The sequence below is a fragment of the Melospiza georgiana genome, chromosome 17, assembly GCF_028018845.1.
Source record: "Melospiza georgiana isolate bMelGeo1 chromosome 17, bMelGeo1.pri, whole genome shotgun sequence".
Taxonomy (NCBI): domain Eukaryota; kingdom Metazoa; phylum Chordata; class Aves; order Passeriformes; family Passerellidae; genus Melospiza; species Melospiza georgiana.
Window position 1 is genome coordinate 750933 of NC_080446.1, and position 23902 is coordinate 774834.

The following is a 23902-nucleotide window of genomic DNA, read 5'->3' on the forward strand; positions in this document are numbered from 1 at the left end:
CGGGATTCTCTGGTCTGTTGCACATGACATCAATCAGGGTGAACATGATAGTGAAGACAGAGCTGGACGTGGATCAATCAGCGAGTGCATTGAGCAGTCATGATTTATAGGCTTCATTGCTCCCCCCACTGCTCCACACAGCACTCCAACACCCAGTGACAAGGCTGTCACCTCTCCCTGCAGGTCTTAGGCCACGAGCTGTTGGGAAGTGTTCAGAATGTTGATACAACACACGATTCCTGCTCCCCCAGTGCCCCTGCAGTGCCTGTGGCGTGCCCGTACCTCACGGATACAGCGACGAAGCAACTTCTAAGGTGTAAGCAGACATGGCTACACAAAAAGGTGCTCAGTGAGAGTAATCATCTTCATTTCAAGTATTGTTTTAAGAATTAGTTCTTTTCATTGTAGTCCGTGTTAGCACTTTTTAGTTTGTGCTTTAGAGTCTGTTATTTCTTTGCAGGTCTTGAATTTGGCTGATGGCTTTATTTTCTTTTAAAAACAACATTGGCAACAAGTTAAGGATTGCAGAAGGCTGGCAGAAGTTACTTGATTTTCTGAGCCCATTTCATATCATCTGCTCTTGGCTTCTCACCAGTAAGTCCTTGGATGATGTTCTCCAAACATCTCCAAAATCTTATCTTCTCTAATGGATAATTCAGCCAACCTAAAGGATTGAAAAGGAGAAAGAGGATTAGTTTGTCATAGCATTCAAAGTTCAGCATTTTTTTAATGAGAAAAAAAAGCAACCAGCCCAATACTGCTAATAATGGTGAGGCTTAAACTCTCAGGACATAGTAGGAATTAAAAATAGCTCTTTGGGTGGCAAGATTTTTGCTACCATCTGTCAAGTCAGGCTTCTTAATTGTACCATGTTTCTACATGACATTCTGCTAATGAGAATTAGATTTTTTTCTTGGCAGAGGTTTCAAAACCCACATGAACCGTTTGTCGACGCCAATGACAGAATGAAGAACCAGAGTGGTTTATTTCCAGCTGTCTGATTAACTTGATAACTTATTTAGGATTGTGCAGCACTGGTGACTGAGCATTCCCACCTGTACAGATATAAAAGGAAGCTAAAGCTTTCTGCAAACCTGTCCACTCCTCTGAGTCAGGATGAGTGGATGCTGAAAATCCAGGAGCCTGGCTTTCAGAAATGAGCATTCCAGAGCAGCTGCAGCCACTCTGCTCTTTAGAAGGAACAGCAGCTTTAGTGAACAAACCCCATGAGTGGCCTGAGCTCACCCAGACCCCGGGCAATCAGATCTCAGCACCATGACTGCTCCCTCAGGCTCTGAGCTCCTGCAGCTGATCACAAACCTTCCCCACAAAGGCAGGTGTATGCCAAACCCAGCTGCAGCTCTCCCAGGAGCCCTGAGAGCACTAATGCCCACCGTGCAGCAGTGCCATACCCGTGGTGATGCAGAAATAGGTCTCGTGGGGGGACACGTGGTGGATCCTGTGGTGCTTGCGGGGCAGGATGATGTGCCAGTCCTGCAGGAACACGACCCAGCGCGGGAGCCCGAAGTACGTGTGCGACCACTTGTGGATCTGGTTGGTCATGGTGATGAAGATGATGAGGGCAAAGACGTAGCACTCCCAGGGACAGGTCTCACACAGGGCCTCTGCAAAACACCACCAGCAGCTGTGGCAGGGCCCACTGCTGCCAGGACAGGCTCCTGGCCAGCCAGGGCTGCCTGTTGCTGCAGGAGCTGACAGGGGCATCACCAAAGCTGCGCTGGCACGAGTGTCACACGGACCAGTGAGCCACAAGCAATTCCCACATGTCACAGGACAGGCTGGGAAGTGCCACAATCTGTCAGCACACCATAAACAGGAAGTCAAACTGAGTTTACCACCTATAAAATTAATTTGACCCTTTAGTTCTTGACTTCTGCTTTGCACATAAAGCACTTGTGCACAGAGAGGAAGCATTGTTTTGTGTTACACACTTTGGGGCAATGAGTTTCCCCAGATGTTCACAGCTGGGTCCCTCTTATTAAGAAAGCATTTAGCATAACTTCTAGTCTTCCTTGCACAACTCTCCAGCCCAGATTCTCTGTTGAGCTGGAGAATCTCACTGTGCCACCTTTTGTCACCACATCGCAAAGGAAAGAAAGTTTCCCTCCCTCCTGCCAGGAGCACCATGCTTCCAGCAGCTATTTCTTGTCATATCACATCCATGGATTCCTCCAAACTTCTCATAGATAAATGTTCATTCAATAGCAACAAGAACACTAAACCCACAGCAGTCAGAAGCAGCAGCTTACCCGGGGAAAAAGACACAAATTTGTATGCCATGTTGGCCAAGGGGACCAGTGTCATGAAGCAGTTGTCTCCATTGGTCTCGATGAAATCGTGCCTGGTGATGGCTGTGGGGTCAATATGGTGTTCCCTAAAGGGTCTGATGAAAGCCTGGGAAAACAATTGGATAAACACAACACCACACTCAATAATGGTCCTGGAAAAGAAAAATATTACCAAAAAATAACCTCAACAAACTCTCTTACACTCAAATCTCACGACTGAGTTGAAGAGAATTCCATAGTAGAAAGCAGGTAAACAACATTCCAACTTTTGTCATGAGGACACTTCAGATCATGTGATTTACATTTGCAAAGCAATTCAGTTTCCCCACACAAATCCAGGTTTTCCTTGCTTTTCAGTTTTCTTCTTCTAAATTTTCACTTAGGACCTTCAGTATGTAATCTTAAAAACAAAGCAGCAGCACCCTAACTTCTCAGGCAAAATAAGCCTGTGAAATTCACTTGCTAAGCAGAATCAACCAAGGAAAAAAAAAACCCCACTAAAAAATTAGGATTCAGCCTACCATATTTATGGGCCACAGATGCGAGCACTAAATGCAAATTCAGTGACTGGACAAAGCAGTGGAAGACAAACAGACTATACAGAAGTCACCTCCAAGAGCAGAAATCCCATCTGAACACACAGAGCAATTGTTTTACTGTGTGGGGCACACTTATTGGTTTGCCTTTAACACTTCCAGCATGTCCAGCCTGTGCAAAGGTGTCCTGAGCAGCCTCAGCTCGTGGTGATTTAGTGCAGAGTCTCTGGCAGTACAGCTTTTAAAAGTTATTTAAATCGTGGTGCAGAGATACAGAGGTTCAAGACTACTAAGCCTATTGAAGGTGAACAAAAAAGCCAAACTGAACAGTTTTAATTCTGTTGTAGTTTGTGTAACTCTGGATAATAACAAGGAATAGCCCACTTTTTAATATGAATCATGATCCTTCTAACATTGCACTGTGAGGAGTAATTAATGGTAGCTATTAAGAAATTTAATTAAGAAAACAGATTGTTGCCTACTACAGAAGCCAGTGCACCTTCCACTAAGCAGCTGGCATTTGTAGCTGCAGGTGTACAATACATATCAAATTAAATCTTCAGTCACCACCATTCTAATATCACTGTGTTACAACAGGGGCCCATAGAAGAGGGAACTGGAATGATTCTTCCTGCAGCAGCCTCATGTTTCACAAATTTTTAGGAGTTCAGCTGCAGGGACAGCTCTCCAAATCTGTGTTCCTGACCTGATAAAGCACAGTGCCCAGCCAGGGTCCAACGCTTGTGCTGCCACAGGCTGTGCCCACAGAGCCCGCAGGGTCTGCAACACTGCCAGCCTCAGGCAGGGGACAGAAGGGAGCAGTGCCACCCCAGTGTCCCCCAGGCCAGGTGCCCAGCAGAGCCCAGGCTGTGCCCTGGGCTGGGTGAGGCACAGAGCCAGAGCTGGCAGCACTGGCACTGCTGCAAAAGGCACTGCACAGCTTTCCTGAGCTCGAGAATCAATCACAAACCTTTCCAACGATGGGCAGCTCCACAGATCCCCAGGTGTCTGCTCCCCAGTGGAACAGTCCTGAGAGGAAGTCAGCTGTAATAACTCCTGCAACTGGAATGAGAGAGAGAGTCAGACAAACACAGCATTTTACTGACTCAGTCACATCTTATTCTTATTTCAGAAGTGTACTTGTTTATCTGCCTCTAAGTTAGGTATTTACAACCATGTGAGACTACCCAGTCTGAATAAACATATGGCAAGGCAATTAGGAAAAAGAGGTTAGCAAGACACCACTTGGACAGCAGCAATCTTCATTAAATCTGTATTTGTGTTTAGCCCATCTCCCACAGAACAGAAATATCTCCCCTAGTGGGTACCTTTTGCTTGGCTGACCCCTCACCTCTGCAGTCCTTCCCCTCACCTTTCATTTTCAGAGAGGGAGAAGAAATAAAAAAGCCCTTCTCCTATCACAAACCAGCCCCTGCTGTTGAATCCATTATCCAGTTGGCCCAAACTCTTACATGCAGCAGGAGACTCTTCATTCTTTATCTACCCCTTATTACACTGAGGACAGCTCATTTTCCAAGCAGTGGATTCTGTGCATTTGTTCTTGTTTCAGACCACACACAGGCCACAGCAAGGGCGGGTGGGACACAATAGCATTTACATCTGCTCCCAGCAGCTGAAAGGGCAAGCAGCCTGGGCTCGGGGCAAGACATCCAAACAACACTTCTCTTTGCAAGACTCAAATGCCATTCTCGCTGAGGTAATGCCCCCATTAGCCTGCCTTGCCTCCAGCTGCTGCACCATCCCAGCCAAACAACGGCAGGAACAGCAACGCAAATTGAGGCAAAGCACTGACAGCTCGATAGATGCTCCTCGTGTTGCTTCGATGTCAGCTGGTAAAGGGAAGAACGGAGGGTGCCTGGAGCAGTGCATTATACTAAAGCAATTGGGAAAACCTAACTCCCAGCAATCTTGTTCCAGTGTACTGCAGCAGGGTGTGCTCTCTGCTCTGTGCAGGCTGAGTCACAGTGAAAGAGCAGGAGCTGTGTGAGGCTCCACAGAACCAGCGTGGTGACACGGTGTGTGTCCTGTCCCCGGGCTCAGAGGGCACATCCCGCTGATGAGCTGGCTGCTGACCCTCACACACCCAGCACTGCCTTCACTGAGCACGGCACGCCAAGGCACAGGAGCCCAGCTGCTGCCCGGAGGTGGCACAAGGTCTCAATGCTCTGTCATCCAGGCTGCGAGCGTGAGAGCAGACTGACAGCCATGAGCTTGGGTGAAGTGTTAACCACACACTCAGAAAAAGCAAGATAACCCCAGCTCAGTGCAGCGTCAGGGAAGTCCTGAGCCACACACATTGGCTTTCCTCCAGCTCACTGAGAGGGGCGAGGATGGGCCCACCCAGGGGTTATCCCTGAGGAGGAGATGATGCTCAGAGCACACAGAGGGAGGGCAGAAGGACACCAGCTGCAGGACTTGCTCAGAACACTGGCATTTCTTGGTTTGTAAGTAGACTGCAGAATAAGGAGGAAGCAAGGCAGGAAGGCAGCCCAGCACACAGGGAACCCAAAGGTGCACAAATGGACTCCAAGCAAACACTCAGCTGCCACACACATTTGCTGGAAATGCTGCTCTGTCCCATTTCCCCACACCTGTGATCCTGTGTGGGCACCTCCCAGCACAGCACCAGGGGCCTCTCCCCAGAGACGACATGCAGCTGGATAAGCCCCTGCCCCAAACACACACGGACACAGCTCTGTCCTGCTTGTGTCCAGCTCAGAAACCAGGCAATGTGCAGGGTTTGTGACCCAGGAAAGGCCCCTCTCCACCTCTCCAGTGCTTCAGTCAAACTGAGAGACAACCTGCAAGCTCTGAGAGTGGGTGACTCTCAAACCACTTCCCGTGGCCAGCTGCTCCTGGGGCCTGCAGAAGGAGGAGGCCTCACAAGAGCTCGAGACACAAAACTGCTGGGCACATTTACCATTAAAAGCTGTACTTCACCAAAATTGCATGAGCTGAGTAAGCTTGGCTTTGCATAGATTGAATGATCAAATTGTAACCTGGAAGTCTTATATCAAAGTATACAAAGTTTCATATTCACAGTAAAAATCCAGTTAGAGCCTCTGGAGGGGAAGAAAGCAGGATATGATGTTATTTAATAACTTGATGCTATTGTGTAACATCACTGGGAAGTACAGCCGTGTTTAATCGGGGCTGTATGAACTGGTTGAACAGCATTAAATGGTCTGCATGGCTAACTTCACTCAGAAAAAATCTTGTAGGCTACATATCAATATGCCAAAGTACCAGTTGTTTGTCACTTATATACTTATGAAAATAAAATGCCTTAGTCACCTGGAGTCCCCATTTAGTGACTCTCAGTACAGAGAAGGCAGAGGTTTGATATTATGGCAAGTTACGAGGCTAAGATTACAATCCCTGGACATTTCAATAAGTATAAACTGCAGCAGCTTGAAAGAAAGAAAACTTCATAAATTTGGCTAATAAAGCTGAGGGACTTTGAGTCAGAACTGGACGTGAGAGTGCCCACAAGTGGCACCCTTGGAGCTGTGGGGCAGCAGGGTGTGGACGCCTGAGCCAGGCGCCCAGCACTCACCTCAGCCAGCACTGATGTCTCTGGAGTGTTCTCCACCAAGGTGTGCCACAGCTCCCGTGTGTTACACACTCACGTCTGGCTCTGCAATGCTGCTGACCAAGGGCAGCCCTGCAGAGCTGCTAGAGATTGAAACAAAGAGTTCTGGGCCTTGAGGAGATCCAGTTTCTATTCTGAAACTGCAGTAAGTGATTTCCTCCTGTGTGCACTCTGGCTAACCCACAATCTCTGCAAAACTGAAACATGCACCTCATATGGGTTAAAAAATCAGCTGCCCATCTTTCAAGAGAGCAGTAATTAATTGTAACTTGTATCATGTCACAAGATGTTCCTAAAGATATCTGCTCTACGTGGGGCAGTTCCTAGGAATATAAACAGGTTACAACACAAAGTTAACTCTTCTTTTTTTTGTAAGACTGCAATGAGCAGTGCCTGTCATGAACCAATGTGGCTGCAGATAACAGTCACATGCCTGAAACAAGTCAACCAATTTGGAAAAAAGGGGCTTAAAACCCTATACAAAAGTAGGAGGAAGGAGAGGTAAATGAAAACCAAGATTCATGCTGTAACTTGCCAAACTTTTATCTAGATGTTATTAATATATGAAGTATATACTCAGCTCATGTATATTGAATATGCTGGACACCACAAGCTCACCTGAAGGTATGAGGTCTTTCAAGCCTGATATTACATGTTTTGGTGAGGCTTTTCTGCTTGCCACACAACGATCCCTTTGCCAGCCTTGTCCCTGGCACCACCAACCTTCAATTACAGTGGCAGAGGCTGCTCTGGCTCTGTGGCACTGCTGGCATCTTGTCCTGCTGCACTGGGAAACACGGGGGTGTTCCAGCTGCCCCACAGCCCCATCCCCAGCCAGGCTGCCTGCCTGCACCGGGTGCTTGTGTGCATGCAAATCAAACACCTAACTCAGACCTGAGAAAGAGGAACAGCTCCACGGCTGCCCAGCAGCTGAGCATACCCAGAGCAGGGCATGACTGGAGCGAGCACAAGCCACAGCACAAATCCATCCTCTGCCCACTCTTTTCCTTTTTTTCTTTTGGTGAGGAGGGAAGGAAATGGTCTCATCTCTGCTAAAGCAGCCTGGAAGGCAAGAGAGCCCCGTGGCTCTTCCTGTCCAGCACGCTCATCTTTAGTCAGCAGGACATGACACAGCCTGAGCTGCTCCGAGGCAAGGCCACCGAGTGTGTCCCCTCAGTGCTGGGCTCCCCTGCAGGGCCAGGGCACCTGCGTGCCACCCGCGTGCCACCCTGGGACACTCTGGGCAAGGGAGCGCTGCCCCACTGCCAGCCACAGCAGGGGCACATCTCTCCTGCCCCAGCAATCTCCAGGCTAAGGCACCTACAGCACTGCTCATGTTACAATCCGTGTGCCTCTAAAGGCACAAAGAAAGAAGCTGTGACACAGCCTTTAATTACACACGCAGGGTTTAGGCTCGGTGGAGTGATGCAGTGCTCAAAGTGCCTCATTTCCTAAAGAAAGCATGTATTTACAGAAGAGCACACAGAGGGTCCCTGTGCAGGGAACAGGTCTGTGCAGCAGGACAGATCCAGCCCTTGGAACAGACTGACAAAGACCTGGCAGGAACTGGACCAGAGCTCTGTCTTTACTAGCAGAATGTTTGCTTTATGACTTCAGCTCAGAGTCAATATTCCAAAGAAAGCCTGAGGGAAGCTGTCAGTGGAGCACACCTCACCCTGTGGGTGACTCAGGATTCCCAACTGCCTGTGGAGCTCCTCACGTATTTAGGAATCAGGACTTTTATGGATATGACTTGCATAATATGCAATAAAACCTAATAATCAGTATGAATTACAGACATCATTCACAGTTCAGCTGGAGAAATAATGTACTGAAGGCAGCAAAACAAGATAGCCTGAAGCACTTACCATTTTATGGCACTCATTTTTGTACACACTATCAATTATTTCCACACCACTTTATTTACACAGAATCCAGATTCTGCTACTTTAATCATTCACTACTACTTAAATAATACTATCAGTGAATTGGCTGCTTTATCAGTTAAACTGGTAACCAGGATATCAGAGAACTCCAGCTTTTATCAATATTAACTTTGAGATGAAAGGCAGCTGCAAACAGATTGCACCACAGGTTAAGCATCAGTGCTGACTCTCCTGTCTGGCTGTGCCCTCATCCCCAAGCAGCAGTTCCCATCCCCATGCCCTGTTCTGTCCATTCCTGCCAACACCTCCACCTCATCAGTGAGAGCAGGCAGGACTGAACTGGGCCAGGAGAGCTCTGTGAGTCACAGTGAGGACACTGCTGCCCCCAGCCCCAACAACCTCCCCACAGACACCAGGATGCCAGTCCCAGCTCTGGCAGGAACTCAGAGCTTCTGCTGTGTGCCACTGCTTGAACCCGGGGCAGTGTTTGGGTGGGGCTTGTTTGTTTAGTTTGAACTCATTAGCAATGCCCAGCACAGCTGATGAACAGGTACCATTCTCTTCTAAAACACACACCCCACACAGTTACAGGAAAGCTATTTTTTTTCTGAATATTCCATCAGAATCCTTCACTGGTTCTTCCTCTCCTCCACAGAAGAGGTGGAATCAACTTTTCTTATACTCCTGGAAAAAGTCATCATTCAGGATAGTAAAGGCCAAACATCACATCCTGACATGAAAGCACAATTCTCCAAAATTCTTGTGTTCAGCCCCCAGAAATGAAGCCAGTTTGATGCCTCAAGCACCTTTTATGACATTTCCCTTGAGCTTCTGCATTCTGGAAAATTCTTGTGAATATTTTTGTCAAGCAATGTATTTTGTTCCCAACTCTGACCATTCTGACAGCTCCTTTCCTTCTCAATAGTCCTTACTCTTGCAGTGACTACACAGGAACACCAAACTTACTCAGCTACACCAAAACTTCCCCTCTGAGGGACGGAGAAGCCAGTGAAACGTAAAAACAAAGCAGTAACCCATTTTGCAGAGGCTCACACACAGATGTCCCTCTTCCTTTCAATAGCAAGTCAAGCCTGAAGGACCCCACAGGACAGGAGTCCTGCCTTGGGCAGCAGCAGGAACAGCCCCTACTTACAGATCCCAATGAGTCCTGCCCTGGGCAGCAGGAACAGCCCCTACTTACAGATCCCACCGAGTCCTGCCTTGGGCAGCAGCAGGAACAGCCCCTACTTACAGATCCCACCGAGTCCTGCCCTGGGCAGCAGCAGGAACAGCCCCTGCTTACAGATCCCAATGAGTCCTGCCCTGAGCAGCAGGAACAGCCCCTACTTACAGATCCCAATGAGTCCTGCCCTGGGCAGCAGCAGGAACAGCCCCTGCTTACAGATCCCAATGAGTCCTGCCCTGAGCAGCAGCAGGAACAGCCCCTACTTACAGATCCCACCAAGTCCTGCCCTGAGCAGCAGGAACAGCCCCTGCTTACAGATCCCAATGAGTCCTGCCTTGGGCAGCAGCAGGAACAGCCCCTACTTACAGATCCCACCGAGTCCTGCCCTGAGCAGCAGGAACAGCCCCTGCTTACAGATCCCACTGATCCTGCCTTGGGCAGCAGCAGGAACAGCCCCTGATTACAGATCCCAATGAGTCCTGCCCTGGACAGCAGCAGGAACAGCCCCTACTTACAGATCCCAATGAGTCCTGCCCTGGGCAGCAGCAGGAACAGCCCCTACTTACAGATCCCAATGAGTCCTGCCCTGAGCAGCAGCAGGAACAGCCCCTACTTACAGATCCCAATGAGTCCTGCCCTGGGCAGCAGGAACAGCCCCTACTTACAGATCCCACCGAGTCCTGCCCTGAGCAGCAGCAGGAACAGCCCCTACTTACAGATCTCACTGATCCTGCCCTGAGCAGCAGGAACAGCCCCTGCTTACAGATCCCACTGATCCTGCCCTGAGCAGCAGCAGGAACAGCCCCTGCTTACAGATCCCAATGAGTCCTGCCTTGGACAGCAGGAACAGCCCCTGCTTACAGATCTCACTGATCCTGCCCTGGGCAGCAGGAACAGCCCCTGCTTACAGATCCCACCGAGTCCTGCCCTGGGCAGCAGCAGGAACAGCCCCTACTTACAGATCCCAACGAGGACCGAGGGCGTGTGCTCCAGCCGCAGGTACAAGAGGAGATTGTAAAAATTGAAGCAGATCAGAGAGAAGCATAAGATGACAGAGATCCATTCTTGTAGTCTCTTTCCTGTTGGAAAGAACAAGAGAGAAAGCATGTTTCACTTTTATCTGAGAGGACAAAAAACATACAGAAATAACAGACAGACCATTCCACTGCCTGGATGACTTGCTCCATTTGTCTGACAGGGAACTGAAACAGAAACATATTTATCTATGGGAAGTGCACACATTTTCTTAAATGACATTCCTCTTCCCCAGGCCACTCCTACCCTCTGCCCTCTGACCTTGTCCAATTAACAGGGCCAAATCAGACACTATCTCACACTGTCCTAGTTTCCCTCTCCCTGAGATTGCTGGCATAAAGTTCCTCCACGTCACATCTTTTCTCAATTTGCATTTCATCCAATATTCAGTGTTGCTGGAAGGGCTGAATCTGGGAACAAATTTCTGGCCTCAAACATATTTAAATCACCTTGTGATCTGTAATATTTACAAGCTCTGAGATTTTGAATAAAGCTGTCGTACTAACAGGAAAAAGCCCTGTTCTCACCATTCTTGATTTTGGTGGCCCTGGAATGGCTTGTCTAGTGTCACAAGTATTCCCCTGAAGCTTCTCCCTGAACTGCTGTCTTGTCTGTGCCTTCCTGCTCCCAGGCACAGGCTGGCAACTCTCAGCAACTCTGAGATGACAAGGGACAGAACAAGAAAAGAGAAAGAACTGGCACAAATTCTCTCCTGCACCTTGCTGTACCACTTTGTACCTCTATGAAAAAATCATTTACTGCCTATAAAAAGGGAGCAGGCACATCAGAGCACGGTAACACTTGCACTGCCAGGTTAGCACAGAAGGCTGCCCTGCTCCTCACTGCTGCATCCCCACGAGGCACAGCACAGGGAACACTCAGGGTGAAACCTGCAGGATTAGGGCACAGAAACAGGCCTTTAATACCCAGGGCCAAGAAGATCTGAGCCGTCAGCAGCAGGGCCTGGGCTGCAGGCAGCTCTTAATGCCCTGAGGAGCTGCCAGGCCAGTCCCTGCCTGCTCTGGGGCTCAGCCAGCACAGCCCCTCCTGCCCAGGGCTCCCAGAGCCTCACCCCACAGCCCGGCCCCAGGGCACAGCAGAGCAGGGCAGGCTCAGCAGGGCTCACAGAGGGGCACGCTCAGGCCTGGCACGCGTTCAGCTCTGTCCTCCTCCTCCTCTCTGCTGACCTAATGCCTGATCAGATTTCTCCTCCTAAATGCTAAATCAAGTCCTCCTTCTCACTGTACCACACGATGAGCAGGGAATGGAGGAACATGAATGCAGGATCAGTCTTATCGCCAACGTGCCTACAAGGCAATATTTGAAAGTGTGAACAGAGACTTTGACAGGTCAGCTTTAGACATTCTAGAAGGGCCATGAGCATATAAATTAACACACTCTGCAGTAGCAAAGGAGAGAATAGTAAAATTAAATTAAGACACAAGAACAGCCATATTTGACAGCAGCATCAGGTCACAACGTGGGTGATTCTATAAAGAGGTCCCTGGAGTAATGAAAGTAAGAGTTAATTAACACTCACTTCCTTCATAAGAAAACCACACCCTGATTAGAGGAGCCAAGTGGGTAGATCCTTATGGAACAATTAGCTGAGTGCTGGAAAGGAGGCTGGCAGGTCCCCCGAGCTCAGTGTGTGCAAACACCTCTGTAGTCTGAACACAGGGATGTTCCCAGCTCTAAGCTGGGAAGGCAAACCAAGGAACCGAGTCAGCGCTGATAACTTGCGTTTAAAAAGCACTCAAACCCCAAAGCCTGTGAGGGAATGAATTGCCAAAGCCACGAAGTACGTGCTTCAAGAAATCAGGGAAATATTCCAGTCATGTTCACTCTGCACAATTCAACTCAAGCCCTGTTATTATGGATTCAGAATTTGAACATGATACACTTCCACCGTAATACATATTCTGGCATTGCTTATGTAAATTATTTATGTAATTCCAGAAGAAACCTGCATGTCTAATACAGCCTCAGCTCCCTGATATATCACTGTACATGTGCCACAGCCAGCGAGAAGGGCAGCAAGCTCTTCGGGGAGGGAAAGCTTTTCCTTGTGAGCCAGAGCAGTGGTTAAGCCAGTGAGAGCTTTTGTGTAAAGCACAGCAATCAGTCCCAGTGCCTGAAAGGTGTCACAAAGCACCTGCTCAAGGCATGACTGTGGGGAGCAAAAGAAACGGAAACAGGCAGACGTGCCCCAGTCACACAGGCGAACAAAGGCCTTGGATTTCTTATCAACACAAGGCTCCGTGTGAGTGAGATCACCTGCTTGCCCAGGAATCGCTTGGGTTTGCGAGCTGGGCTCAGCTGATCTGCTGGGAACCACAAGACACTGAAAACACATTCCCTTCCCTAATTCTTCACCAGAGAATGGATTCTCTAGGAATGGGAGGAATATCCAGCACTGCTCACACGGAGCAATACCCAGCACGGCTCACACTGAGCAGTGAGCGAAAAACAAATGATGGTTTTTTACAAGGAGTTTGCAATTATTTCCACAGCATAGTCAAAGAGCCATTTACTGAGCACCCAAATGCCCAACTAGAGCTCGAAGAGGAGTTCCAAGCTGCAGGAGGAGCGGAGCAGGGACTGACGGATCCCCGTGCCGGCTGTGCGGTGCCAGGCCCGCAGCGCCCAGGGCAGCGGTTCCGAGGGCAGCGCCGGCTCTCACCTCGTGCTGCGGCCACACCCGCCCTCGAGGGGAAGGTTCGCTGTGCCGGCCGGCCCCAGAGGGCAGAACGTCCCTGCCGGGCACTTTGAGGCTGCCCCGCTCCCCGCCCAGGGCCGCCACCCCGGCCCTTCCCGCCCTGCCGGGGCGCCCGGAGCCGGGCCGGGGACAGCCGGGCCCGAGGGGAGCCGGCCACGGGAGAACCGGACGCGGCGAGAACGGGGCTCGAGGGGAACGGGTCCTGGGGAGCGGCCGCGAGCACCCGGCCCGAGGGCCCCGCCCGTCCGCGCCGCCTCACCTGGCGAGTAGAGCTCGGCCAGCTCGCGGGCCCCGGCGTGTTGGGCGCCCCAGCGCCGCCCGCCGCCCTCGGTCTCCTCGGCGGGCTCGTCCCGCGGCGCGGCCGCCCCCGGGCCGCTCTCGGCCATGTCCGGCCGGGATGGGCGCGCAGGGCCCGCGGACCCGCCCGGCAGCGACGGGAACGGGCCGCGCTGCGGCGGGGGGCGGGCGCGCCGGGCCCCGCCCCCTGCGCCTCCCGCCAATCGCCGCCGCCGCCTCGCGCCCCGCCGGCCAATGGGCAGCGCCGCCCGGCGCGCAGCGGCCAATGGCGCGGCGGCACGGCCGGCGGCGCAGTGCGGGGCGGGGGCGGCCGGGCCGGGCCGGGCGCGGGGCCGGGGAGGGACCGGGGAGGAGCCGGGGCGGGACCGGGCGGGACCGGGCGGGGCAGGGCAGGGTGGGGCGGCGGGCGCGGCCCGGTCCAGTCCGCGATGGGGGCGGAAACCGGCCCGGGGCGGGGCCGGGCGCTCCCGGGTGTTCCCGGTCGCACCGCCCCCTCCGCCCGGTGCCTCGCGCGCCCTCTGCCGGTGCAGGGCGCTGTTTCCGCGGCAGCGCCCGTGCGTGCCTGTGACCCGCCACGGCGGCGGCAATGCGGCCACGGCCGGTGCCTTTGGTGACCGTGCCCGTGACCCGCCACAGCGGCGGCAATGAGGCCATGGTCGGTGCCTTTGGTGACCGTGCCCGTGACCCGCCACAGCGGCGGCAATGCGGCCACGGCCGGTGCCTTTGGTGACCGTGCCCGTGACCCGCCACCACGGCGGCAATGAGGCCATGGTCGGTGCCTTTGGTGACCGTGCCCGTGACCCGCCACAGCGGCGGCGGCAATGCGGCCACGGTCGGTGCCTTTGGTGACCGTGCCCGTGACCCGCCACAGCGGCGGCGGCAATGCGGCCACGGTCGGTGCCTTTGGTGACCGTGCCCGTGACCCGCCACAGCGGCGGCAATGCGGCCACGGCCGGTGCTTTGGTGGCCCTGCCCGCTCCCCGGCCTGCAGGCGAAGGCCCGCGCCGTGCTCCCGGTGCCGGGAAGCGGGAATGGTGACAGCGGGAATGGCCGCTGTTAACCGGGGTGCCGGGACAGCCCCGGCGGCTCCGCGGCCGCACGTGCCCGTACGAATTGTGAGTGAGAGGAGGAGGTAAGCGGCTGTGGCTGAGGCACGTTCCCAAGTCACCTCCAAGGTGTGTTGGTGATCTTGGTTTGTCGAGGCCGAAGGGCTGCCGGGGCGAACAGGCACCGGCACGTTGCTACCGAAGTTTAGCTGTTAAACGTCCTTGGATAATGGCTCAGGGTCGGCGGACCAGAGCCGCACCTGCCCGTAAAAGGGCACGGCCCGACCGCCGGCACGGCACGGCACGGCACGGCACGGCACGGCACGGCCCGCTAGGTGGCGCTCCAAGCCTGCTGCCGGGCGCGGGGCGGGGATCGGGATCGGGATCACGAACCGGATCGGGATCGGGGAAGGGCGGGGGTCGGGATGCGGCCGGGGCGGGGCTCGGGGGTCTCCTTGCCGGTCCCCGCGCCCCGGACATGGCCCTGCCGCGCCTCAGCCCCGCCGGGACCGGACGGACCCGGACGGGACCCGGAAAGCGCCCACGGCTGCGGAGCCGTTTGCCCGGAGCCATCCCCGGACTGCGGCGCTTATCGCGTTACACACTGAACCCCTTCCCTGACCCCGCGCCGGGGGAGCGGCACCGGTGCCACTGGTGCCCCACGGGTGCCACTGGTGCCACGGGTGCCACGGGTGCCCCGCTGGTGCCACCCGGCCCCGTCCCGGCCGCATCCCCGGGCTGAGCGCAGCCCCGCGGGCGCTCGGCCCCGCACCGGCCCGCTCCGCCCGAGCCCCGGGGCACCGGGGAGCAGGAACTGGCTGCGGTTCCTCGCCGGACTCTCTCTGGCATGGGAAAGTGTCAGTGGGTGGCAGAGCTGGAGCAGCCACTCCCACGGCTCCCGTCCAAAGGCGAGATGCAAAGGTGGGGAGGTGACAGGGGCCGAGGAGCGGCAGTGGAGGGAGGACAGAACGCCGTGCTTCCCCCGCCTGGCAGCCGTCCGCACAGCCAGCTGCCAGGTGACACAGAGCGGCCCCGCGGCTGTGCCAGCGCCAGCGCTCGCAAACAACAAGCCCCAACCGATTCCTGGCAGCCCCACTTTCCCCATGGTGCTCGACACAGGGCGAGAGCAGATGGAAAACAAGTATTTGTACAGTCTAGAGCACAGACTTCTAACGCTCTCAATAAAGAAAAAATCTTCTATTTCTTCACCTAAGCCCCTTCTCCTGTCACCCCGAGTTCCCTTGTTTTATGTTGCCCCTTGCCATACACCCCACGGAGTCCAAGCTGTCTGTCCCACAGCCTCAGGACCTCAGAGGAGTTCTCCTCTTTTAGAAATTTCCTAATGAATCACTAAGTTCTGTTACTAGGAACCTCTGACACTTCACAGGGTACCCTGGAAGAATATAATTCATCTTCCCTTGATGGATCTTTTGAAAGCTTGGGTACACTAGAGGTCACAAATGCATGATCTGTAACAAATTCATCAAAGCAGGAGGCTGCAATTACCCAGGAAATGTCAGGCAGCTACAGAGAACTTTTGGACAGTTAGTGGACAGCAGCTTCTCTGCCATTTTTATGGAGCACAAGGAAATGGGCTACTCGTAAAACACAGAGTCAGCTCTCACTGTCCCTGCTCCGACTGACAGCGCACATCCTTCCAGCCAGCCAGCTCCAGCAGGGACTTTCTCTGCCATGCAGGACGGAGATTGTGGCTTTGCTTTGTCCCTGTTCCCTTCCATGGGCCTTTGTGTGCTCTGACTCTTCCTCCTCTCTGTGTTTCTCAGAGCCACAGAGTGGGTGCTCTGACCTCGGACTTGCTCTGGAAATTTTCCGTGGGGTCAGGGAGGGAATTTGGCCGATGTTGTCCCACCGGTGTCAGTCTCCAGGTGTCGTCTCCGCGCGGCCAGTAGGGCAAAGAGCAGCGAGGAGATAAAGGGGATTGAGCAAGCGGCGCCGAAAGGCCAGGCCTGCTGGGTCAGAGGTGAGCACAGAATCAGCAAAGACCAACAGAACCCGTGTGCCAGCCCATCGCAGGGGAGCGGGGCGAGGGAGGCTCGGGCAGGACTCTGCTCTGTAACAACGGCAGCGAGGGAGGCTGGGGACACAGCCTGCAGCCGCCCCTGGCACTGCCAGTGCAGCCGCCCGCTGCGGGCACCGCGTGGCAATCCCTCAAACGCAGCCAAGGCTGAGCCTGGCCTGAGCTGGGGCAGCCAGAAGGACAGCCAGCCTCTCTCGAGTGAGACATTGTCCCTGTCTGACACTTAGTAAGGGCTGCTGTTTCACAGCACAGAACACAAGTGGAGAGCAATGGTTCCAAACCTGGGCTCTGCCAGGTACAGCTGCTGTTGGCATATGGTGTGCAGCTGAATAGAGACCTGGGGCTGGGGAGAAGGGAAAAAAGGGCTCAACATGCTCAGAAATAAATTTCAATTTTACTTCTCTATTTCACAGCCTTTATTGCAACATTGCCCTTCTTAGGTCAGTGTTTTAGGCAAGGTCCCCTCCTACCCCCAGAGCCCTTCCGTGCTCGCTGGCAGGGACTCTGCTCTGGGATCGCTCCTGTCCTCCAGCCAGCTCCAACACTGCCCACAGCAGCTCAGGCACTGCTGGCACTGCCCTGCTGCCCTGCTGCCCTGCTGCCCCTGCTCTGCCCCTCTGCTGCCCCAGCTGCAGCTCTGCAGGCTGGGTGAGCAGCTCCAGTGCCATGCAGCTCTGATCTCACTGACCTGCCAAGAGCTACTGCCAGGGAAATCATAAACCCGACAAAGCTGAGCAAGAAACATCAGAAATGTCAGCCAGGCCCTTTCTAGGGTATGATCCTGGGTCCAGAGACCTTCTGATAAACACTTACTTCACTGTGTGAGCCATCACCACTAAACTCACAGCATCTCCCCAAAGCTGGTGTCATTCCAGAGGCAGCTGATGTAGACCTGGAGTGTGAACTGGAAAGCTTGCAAGAAATCCTGGAAAAAAGGACAATTTCCAGGAAGAAAATTCCTCTGCAATGCTTTACCGTAGGTCTGAGCCCAGAGCTGCAAAGTTGAGGCTTCTACAGTACAAAGAGAGAGCAGAGTTTAATTTGTGACAGAGATGAGCAGTAAGGATGAGATTCTTCCCTCCACCTTTTCACCACGCTGGCCTCCTCCTGTTCCCCTCCCCGTGTCTGGATTGTTTCACACATGAATGTAGAGGAACCTGGATGCTATTGCATCAGAATTTTTTCTCAAAAATATTATATTCTTACTAAGTAATTTGGGACTTTTGCTGTCTCCTCCCCCAGCTGAATAGTTCTGGAAAAAAAAGAAATTATGAAATTGCTAGAAGGAAGGTGCTTTTCACAGAAGTGCTGCTTTTCTAATGGAAATTGCTCTGTTGGGAGACAGGCTGAAGGGCTGCTGCCAGTGCCTGGGTCCCTTTACCAGGAATGTCTGCATCTCCCTGCCTAAAGCACCTCTGAGGAGCTTTTCCAGCACAATTATTAGCAGCCTCTGCACATCTGGCAAGGCCAGCCAGGCACTCGCAGGGACAGAGCCCTGTATGCCCAGGCCTGGGCTCAGTCCTGTGCTGTGAGCCTCGTTCTGCACCTGTTCCCATTTCAAAACCCCTCTTCTGGCCATGCATTTGTTGTGACAAGTGCAGAAATAATTGAAAAGAGAGCAGAGTTAGCCCAAAACCTGCTCGCCGAACGCTGGGGCTGTGGAGCGGTGGTTAGTCCCGCCAACAAGGTTCCCATGAGAAGCTGAGAGCGGACGGCGGCTCCGTGAGAGTGGATGCTGGGATTTGAGGTGAGCTGGAGGAAGTTGAAAGAGATCCAGGTGGAGCAGGGAGGCGAGGGGGAGCAGGGAAGGAGGGGACCAGCCGGGCACCCAACCTGAATTACCGCCCGGCTGACGTGATCGGGGTGACTGCGGCATTACTCAGCACTGGCCGGGAGAGCAGGTGTGGGCCACGCCAGCCCGATAGGATCTCGTTCACATGACAGCTGCACAGACTTTGTTTTGTTAGGGAAGATTAACCCCAGGCAGGAATACAACTTTTCTGCTGCAGAGCAGCACAGAATAGGGCAGAAATTTGAAGAGGGCAAACTCAGATCTCCAAAAACATCTTGAAAATCTGTCCAGGAATTTTAGCGAGCAGCTTTAACGTTTGGCTTTGGCTTGAGGACCACGGCGAGCTGGAGCCCTGTGGGGCAGTGCCAGGGCTGACCAGCCATGCCTGCAGCAGGTCACCAGCCAGGAGGGCTCCTGCCCTGGGGCCCTGGCACCGTTCGGGGTAGGAAACACCAGGCGGATTTTCAAGAGTTCGGTTGGAAGGGCCAGTTGGGGCAGCCACTGGATGTAACTGCCAGATCAGAATGCAGGATAAAGGCACAGGATGAGGGAGTAAACAGCCAGAGGAACAAGCCCTGGCTCACTGTAACTTGCCAGTATTTGCACCCAATACAGATGTTTGCATTTATGAAGGCATGGGCTCCAACTACAACCTCCAGACCCAGCTCTCTGGCCAGGCCCAGCTCCAATTTAATCTCTAGCGCATTCACCAAAGATTAACTTGGTAGATAAAGATGGAACTAGAAATATTTGAAGCCTGAAAACCTGTTGGGGAGCTTTTGTTATGGAAACAAACAAATAAATCCTATTAGAACGTGAAAAGAAAAATAAAAAAGAAAGAAAGAAAAAGTCTGATGATCCACTGACTGATTCTTGAATTCTTCCTCTTTTCAGAGTTCTGAGGTTTGAACATTAAGAACAGTTGACTGTTTGAATCATATAATGCAATACCTGTTCCTCTGGCTTAACGTTACAATATTTCCCACACCGCAGGATTGCTTCACATTATTCTAAGAGGCAGTGTCATTTTCCCTGCAGTGCTAGGTCTTCTTTACTGAGGGAGGACACTCCTACTTCCTTTAATTATATGTTTTGTTTTAAATTAATGTCCTTTATTCTGGGCATGAATCATCAGCTTGTAGACAGGTAAATGTGGGAGTAAGAGAGTGAAAATATAAGTTTGATTCCCAAGGTGGGTGTCTTTAATTAAAACAGACATCGGGATTCAGTCTTCCTTCCCAAACTTACCCCGCAAATCTCAAAACTTTTGGATTCCACGTTCTGACGCGGGAATCTCACTCTCCTCTGACCCCCATTCCGTCTCCTTTGGCTCCAGCGCCCGTTCCCTATTCCCGGTTCCCGTGTGTGCCCGGACAGTTGCACCATCCCGTGCAAAGCAAATACGCCAAGACAAGCGTTCGGGCCCCCGTGGGCGCTGGCAGCGCTGCCTTGGCCGGGCTCCGGCTGCTGGCGGCGGCCAGAGGAAGCCGGGGCAGTGCCCCGCTCCTGCCCAGCACCGCGCAAAGCGGCTCTGGGCACGTCCCTCTGGAACCTCTGCTTGCCAGTGGGGTTCACCAAAGCCAGCCCGGCACCAGAGTAACGGGATCCGCCTTTGGTTTGCAGCTTTCCCCCCGCTTTGCCAAGAGAACTTGGAGAAATCTTCCCTGCCTTGATTTCCCCTGGGGTGAAACGAGACCCAGAGCGCTCCGTGCCCAGCCCCGGGCACTGCCAGCCCTGGGCACTGCCTCGCTCCGCGGTGCCCGAGCGGGGCCCGGCCGGGCACGGGGCAGCAGCAGCAGCGGCAGTGGCAGTGCCCGGCACACGCTGTCCCCGTGTCCCCGTGTCCCCGGGGCTCAGCGCTGCCCGCTGCCCCCTGGCCAGCCCCAGCCCCAGCCCCAGCCCCAGCCCCAGCCCCAGCCCCAGCCCCGCACCTGCGGGCCCGCGGCCGCCCCTCCCTCCCTCCCTCTGTCCGTCCGTGCCCGGTTTGTTGTGGGCGGCCCGGCGGGCACGGCACCCGCCCCGGGAGCCTCCTCCGGGGCCGGCACCGGCAGCGCCGAGCGTGCGGAGTGGCAGGCGGCCAGGCGGTGACGCGCCTGTTGCTATGGGATCCACCGCCCCTATAAATAACTGAGCAAAGGAACTTTCCTAAGTCAGAGACTTTAGGACACGGGACCCAGAACCAGATGGTCCGGAGGAGACGCGCCAGCCCCCGCCGCAGCTGCCGGAGCGGTGAAGCCCCGGCGCGCCGCAGGGACTGATCCAGCCCGGCCGGGCAGCGCCGCGGGGCCGTGCCCGGGCCAGAGACCGCGGCAGGGTCTGGAGCCCCCCGCCCCGCCGGCGGCAGCCTGACCCTCTGCCGGGGGGGGCCCCCCGCGTCCTCTCCTCCTCCCCGCATCCCCCTTTGCTTTCATGCAACGCCTGGTGGCCTGGGACGCAGCATGCCTCCCCATCCAGCCGCCCGCCTTTAAATCCATGGAAGTGGCTAATTTCTATTACGAGGCGGACTGTCTGGCTGCTCTCAACAAGCTGCACCCGCGGGCGGCCGGGGGCCGCTCCATGACCGAGCTCACCGTCGGGGACCACGAGCGAGCCATCGACTTCAGCCCGTACCTGGAGCCCTTGGCGTCGCAGCCGCCGCCTCCCGCGGCAGCAGCAGGGGGCAACTTTGAGCCTCCGTGCAGCAGCGGCGCCGGCCAAGATTTCCTTTCCGATCTCTTCGCCGAGGACTATAAAGGCAGCGGCGGCAGCAAGAAGCCCGACTACACCTACATCAGCCTCGCCCGGCACAGCCACCCCTGCGCCAGCCAGAGCCACAAGCCGGGGGGGCTGCCGGGCTGCTTCCCGCCCCAGATCGTGGAAACCAAAGTGGAGCCGGTCTTCGAGACCCTGGACTCTTGCAAAGGGCCCCGTAAGGAAGAAGGGGGCGCGGGGCCGGGACCGGGGGGCATGTCCTCGCCCTACGGCAGCACCGTGCGCTCCTACCTGGGTTACCAGTCGGTGCCGAGCGGCAGCAGCGGGAACCTGTCCACCTCCTCCTCCTCCAGCCCCCCCGGCACCCCCAACCCCTCCGAGTCCTCCAAGTCCGCCGCCGCCGGCGGGGGCTACTCCGCCGCCCCGGCGGGCAAGAACAAGCCCAAGAAGTGCGTGGACAAGCACAGCGACGAGTACAAGCTCCGCCGGGAGAGGAACAACATCGCGGTGCGCAAGAGCCGCGACAAAGCCAAAATGCGCAACCTGGAGACGCAGCACAAAGTCTTGGAACTGACGGCCGAGAACGAGCGGCTGCAGAAGAAGGTGGAGCAGCTCTCCCGGGAGCTGAGCACCCTCAGGAACTTGTTCAAACAGCTGCCCGAGCCCCTGCTCGCCTCCTCGCCGCGCTGCTGACCCGCGGCCGGGGCGAGGGAGCCGCGGGCCCCGCTCCGCGCTGCTGGGGCCGGGCCGGGGGGCGAGAGCCCGCGGCGGGCGGGCGGGCGGGTTTGGTTTTCATTTGTGTTGCTGTTGTTGTTGGATTATTTTTTTTTTTTTTGTCTTTACCGACATGTTGGCGGAAGGCTCCGCCGCCGCGCGGGGTCGGAGCGGGGCCGGGGCTGCAGCGGGGCGGGCGCGCAGGGACCCCGGCCCCGGCCCGGGCGGGCTCTGCTGGGCGCTGGGTTATTTAAAAGAGCCAGAGGAGAGCAAGGGCAAAGTGATGCAATCCTTTAAGCATGGCTGGGAATGCTGTGTACATGATGCAATCTCGTGTAACTGTCAGTCATGGATTGAGTAATCTGTTAAAGATGTTCCTACAGTTTTTTTATTATAAAGAATAATCTATTTCTATAAGAAAATACATATGTATATTTTGGGATCTATGCATTCTTGCTACATTTGAAGCATTAATGAACAATTTTAATAAACTTTATGACTAGGTTAAAAAAAAGTAGCTTGTTTTATTTTGAAGGCATGTTTAAAGTTAGATTAAACACGGAATTGAAATTCCAGCTGATTCTAGCTCAATGCTGTGATCAGGGATAGGGATTTTTGTTGGTCTTTTAGCTTTCCCTGAGAGACAGGAAAAAAAAAAAACAAACTGACCCAATAATCAGAAGCAAACCCCAAAACCCCCAAGAGAAACTCAGCAAAGAGCAGAGCTGGAAGCCTTAGCCGGTTCTTGTTGCCTCATTTTGTTTCCTTTAATCACCTGCTTTAGCTGCTGCTTGGGTGTTGTTTGGGGAGGAGGTGTTTGTGTTGGGTTTTTTTCTGCACTTCTTGCTGTTTTGAACGTGTAGAGCAAGATGTGCTATCCAAACCATGACCAATCTTTGGCAAATAACGCCGAGTCTGAAGTGGGAGGGAGGAAGAAAAAGTAAGGGAGGAAGCCTGAAATGAGGTTTTGTTTGTGTTTGGTTTTGGTTTTTTTTTTCCCTTTACAGAGTTTCTATTCTTTACGATTCAGCATTTCTTATGTTTGTAGTTTACAGGAATAAACATGAGAAAGTAGCATTTCTGTTGGATTTCGGTAATTTCGGGCATTGCTCAGGAAGCTCCCGTGAGACCCAACCAGGTGAGAGGCTCATGAACCACCCCCTTCCCTTTGCTCGGAGATGTTCTCCTAAAACCTCCTGAGAGCTGCAGGCAGATTCTCTGATGAGAGGTGTTTGCTGGGGCAAGAGGCAGAGAGTGGGGGTGCCACAGGAGGAGGAGGAGGAGGAGGAAGAGGAGGTTGTGGCAGCCAGGACTCTGTTCTGGGGAGACCCAAGGCTGTTCCTGCTGCTGGGACAGGCCAGCCTGGCCGGAGCTGCCGGCTGCTGTTCCCTGTGTAAGGTCTGCAAGGAGTGAACAGACCCGGGCTGGTTACGTGGAGGGAGTTGGGCAGAAGATCAGGTCTTAGTCAGCATTTTCCATTTTCCTGTTAGGCCAAATTTAAGCGTGAAGTTTTTCGATCCAGATTCCCAGTGCCTGGGGAAAGAAGCTCCTCTGCTGCCTGTGCTCTGACAGCTGAGCACAAAGGGGGTTTCAGTGCAAAGACAGTGGCCTTGAGTTTGTTCCTATACTTTCCACACAAGCAAACAGCCAGGGGCTGCAGGACAAATCCAAAACTTGTTGCTTATTTCCAGTGTCTCTTTAAGCAAAACATGTTTTCTGCTGAAAGAGCTGCTCTGCTTTTGTGACTCTTAGGATCAGAGCCTCCTGCAGGTCCATCAGCCGGAGCCCTCGCTGGCCCTGGCTGCTCATTCCCTGCTCGCCCAGAGCTGTGTGAGCAGGGCAGGGTTGGCCCCACACGGATTGCCCCGTTTGCTTTTGCATTTGTACAGTGCAGTTCGGTTGTTCAGTTGTTTTTACGAGCCCCTAAAATAGATTTCTTGGGTGAGCTCGCTCCTGCACCAGCATGACTCAAGTTCTTGCAGGCAGGACAGACGTTAGATCTTGTCTTGGCTGTCCCTCGTGACGATGATTACTCCAGCC

General features: G+C 54.0%; 2 protein-coding genes across 2 annotated transcripts; one reads left to right on the forward strand and one right to left on the reverse strand.

Annotated features, from left to right (window-relative positions):
- Positions 1-485: 485 nt before the first annotated feature.
- Positions 486-13670, reverse strand: PEDS1 (plasmanylethanolamine desaturase 1). Its single transcript, XM_058036051.1, has 6 exons — positions 13544-13670; positions 10490-10609; positions 3816-3907; positions 2271-2415; positions 1413-1625; positions 486-664 (listed from the first exon to the last, which is right to left on the reverse strand). The coding sequence occupies exons 1-6, from the start codon at positions 13668-13670 to the stop codon at positions 543-545; spliced, it is 819 nt and encodes a 272-aa protein (XP_057892034.1). The 3' UTR covers positions 486-542.
- A 7070-nt stretch (positions 13671-20740) lies between these two features.
- CEBPB (CCAAT enhancer binding protein beta) lies at positions 20741-21873 on the forward strand. The gene has a single exon (XM_058036305.1). The coding sequence runs from the start codon at positions 20867-20869 to the stop codon at positions 21839-21841; it is 975 nt and encodes a 324-aa protein (XP_057892288.1). The 5' UTR covers positions 20741-20866; the 3' UTR covers positions 21842-21873.
- The last annotated feature ends 2029 nt before the right edge of the window (positions 21874-23902 follow it).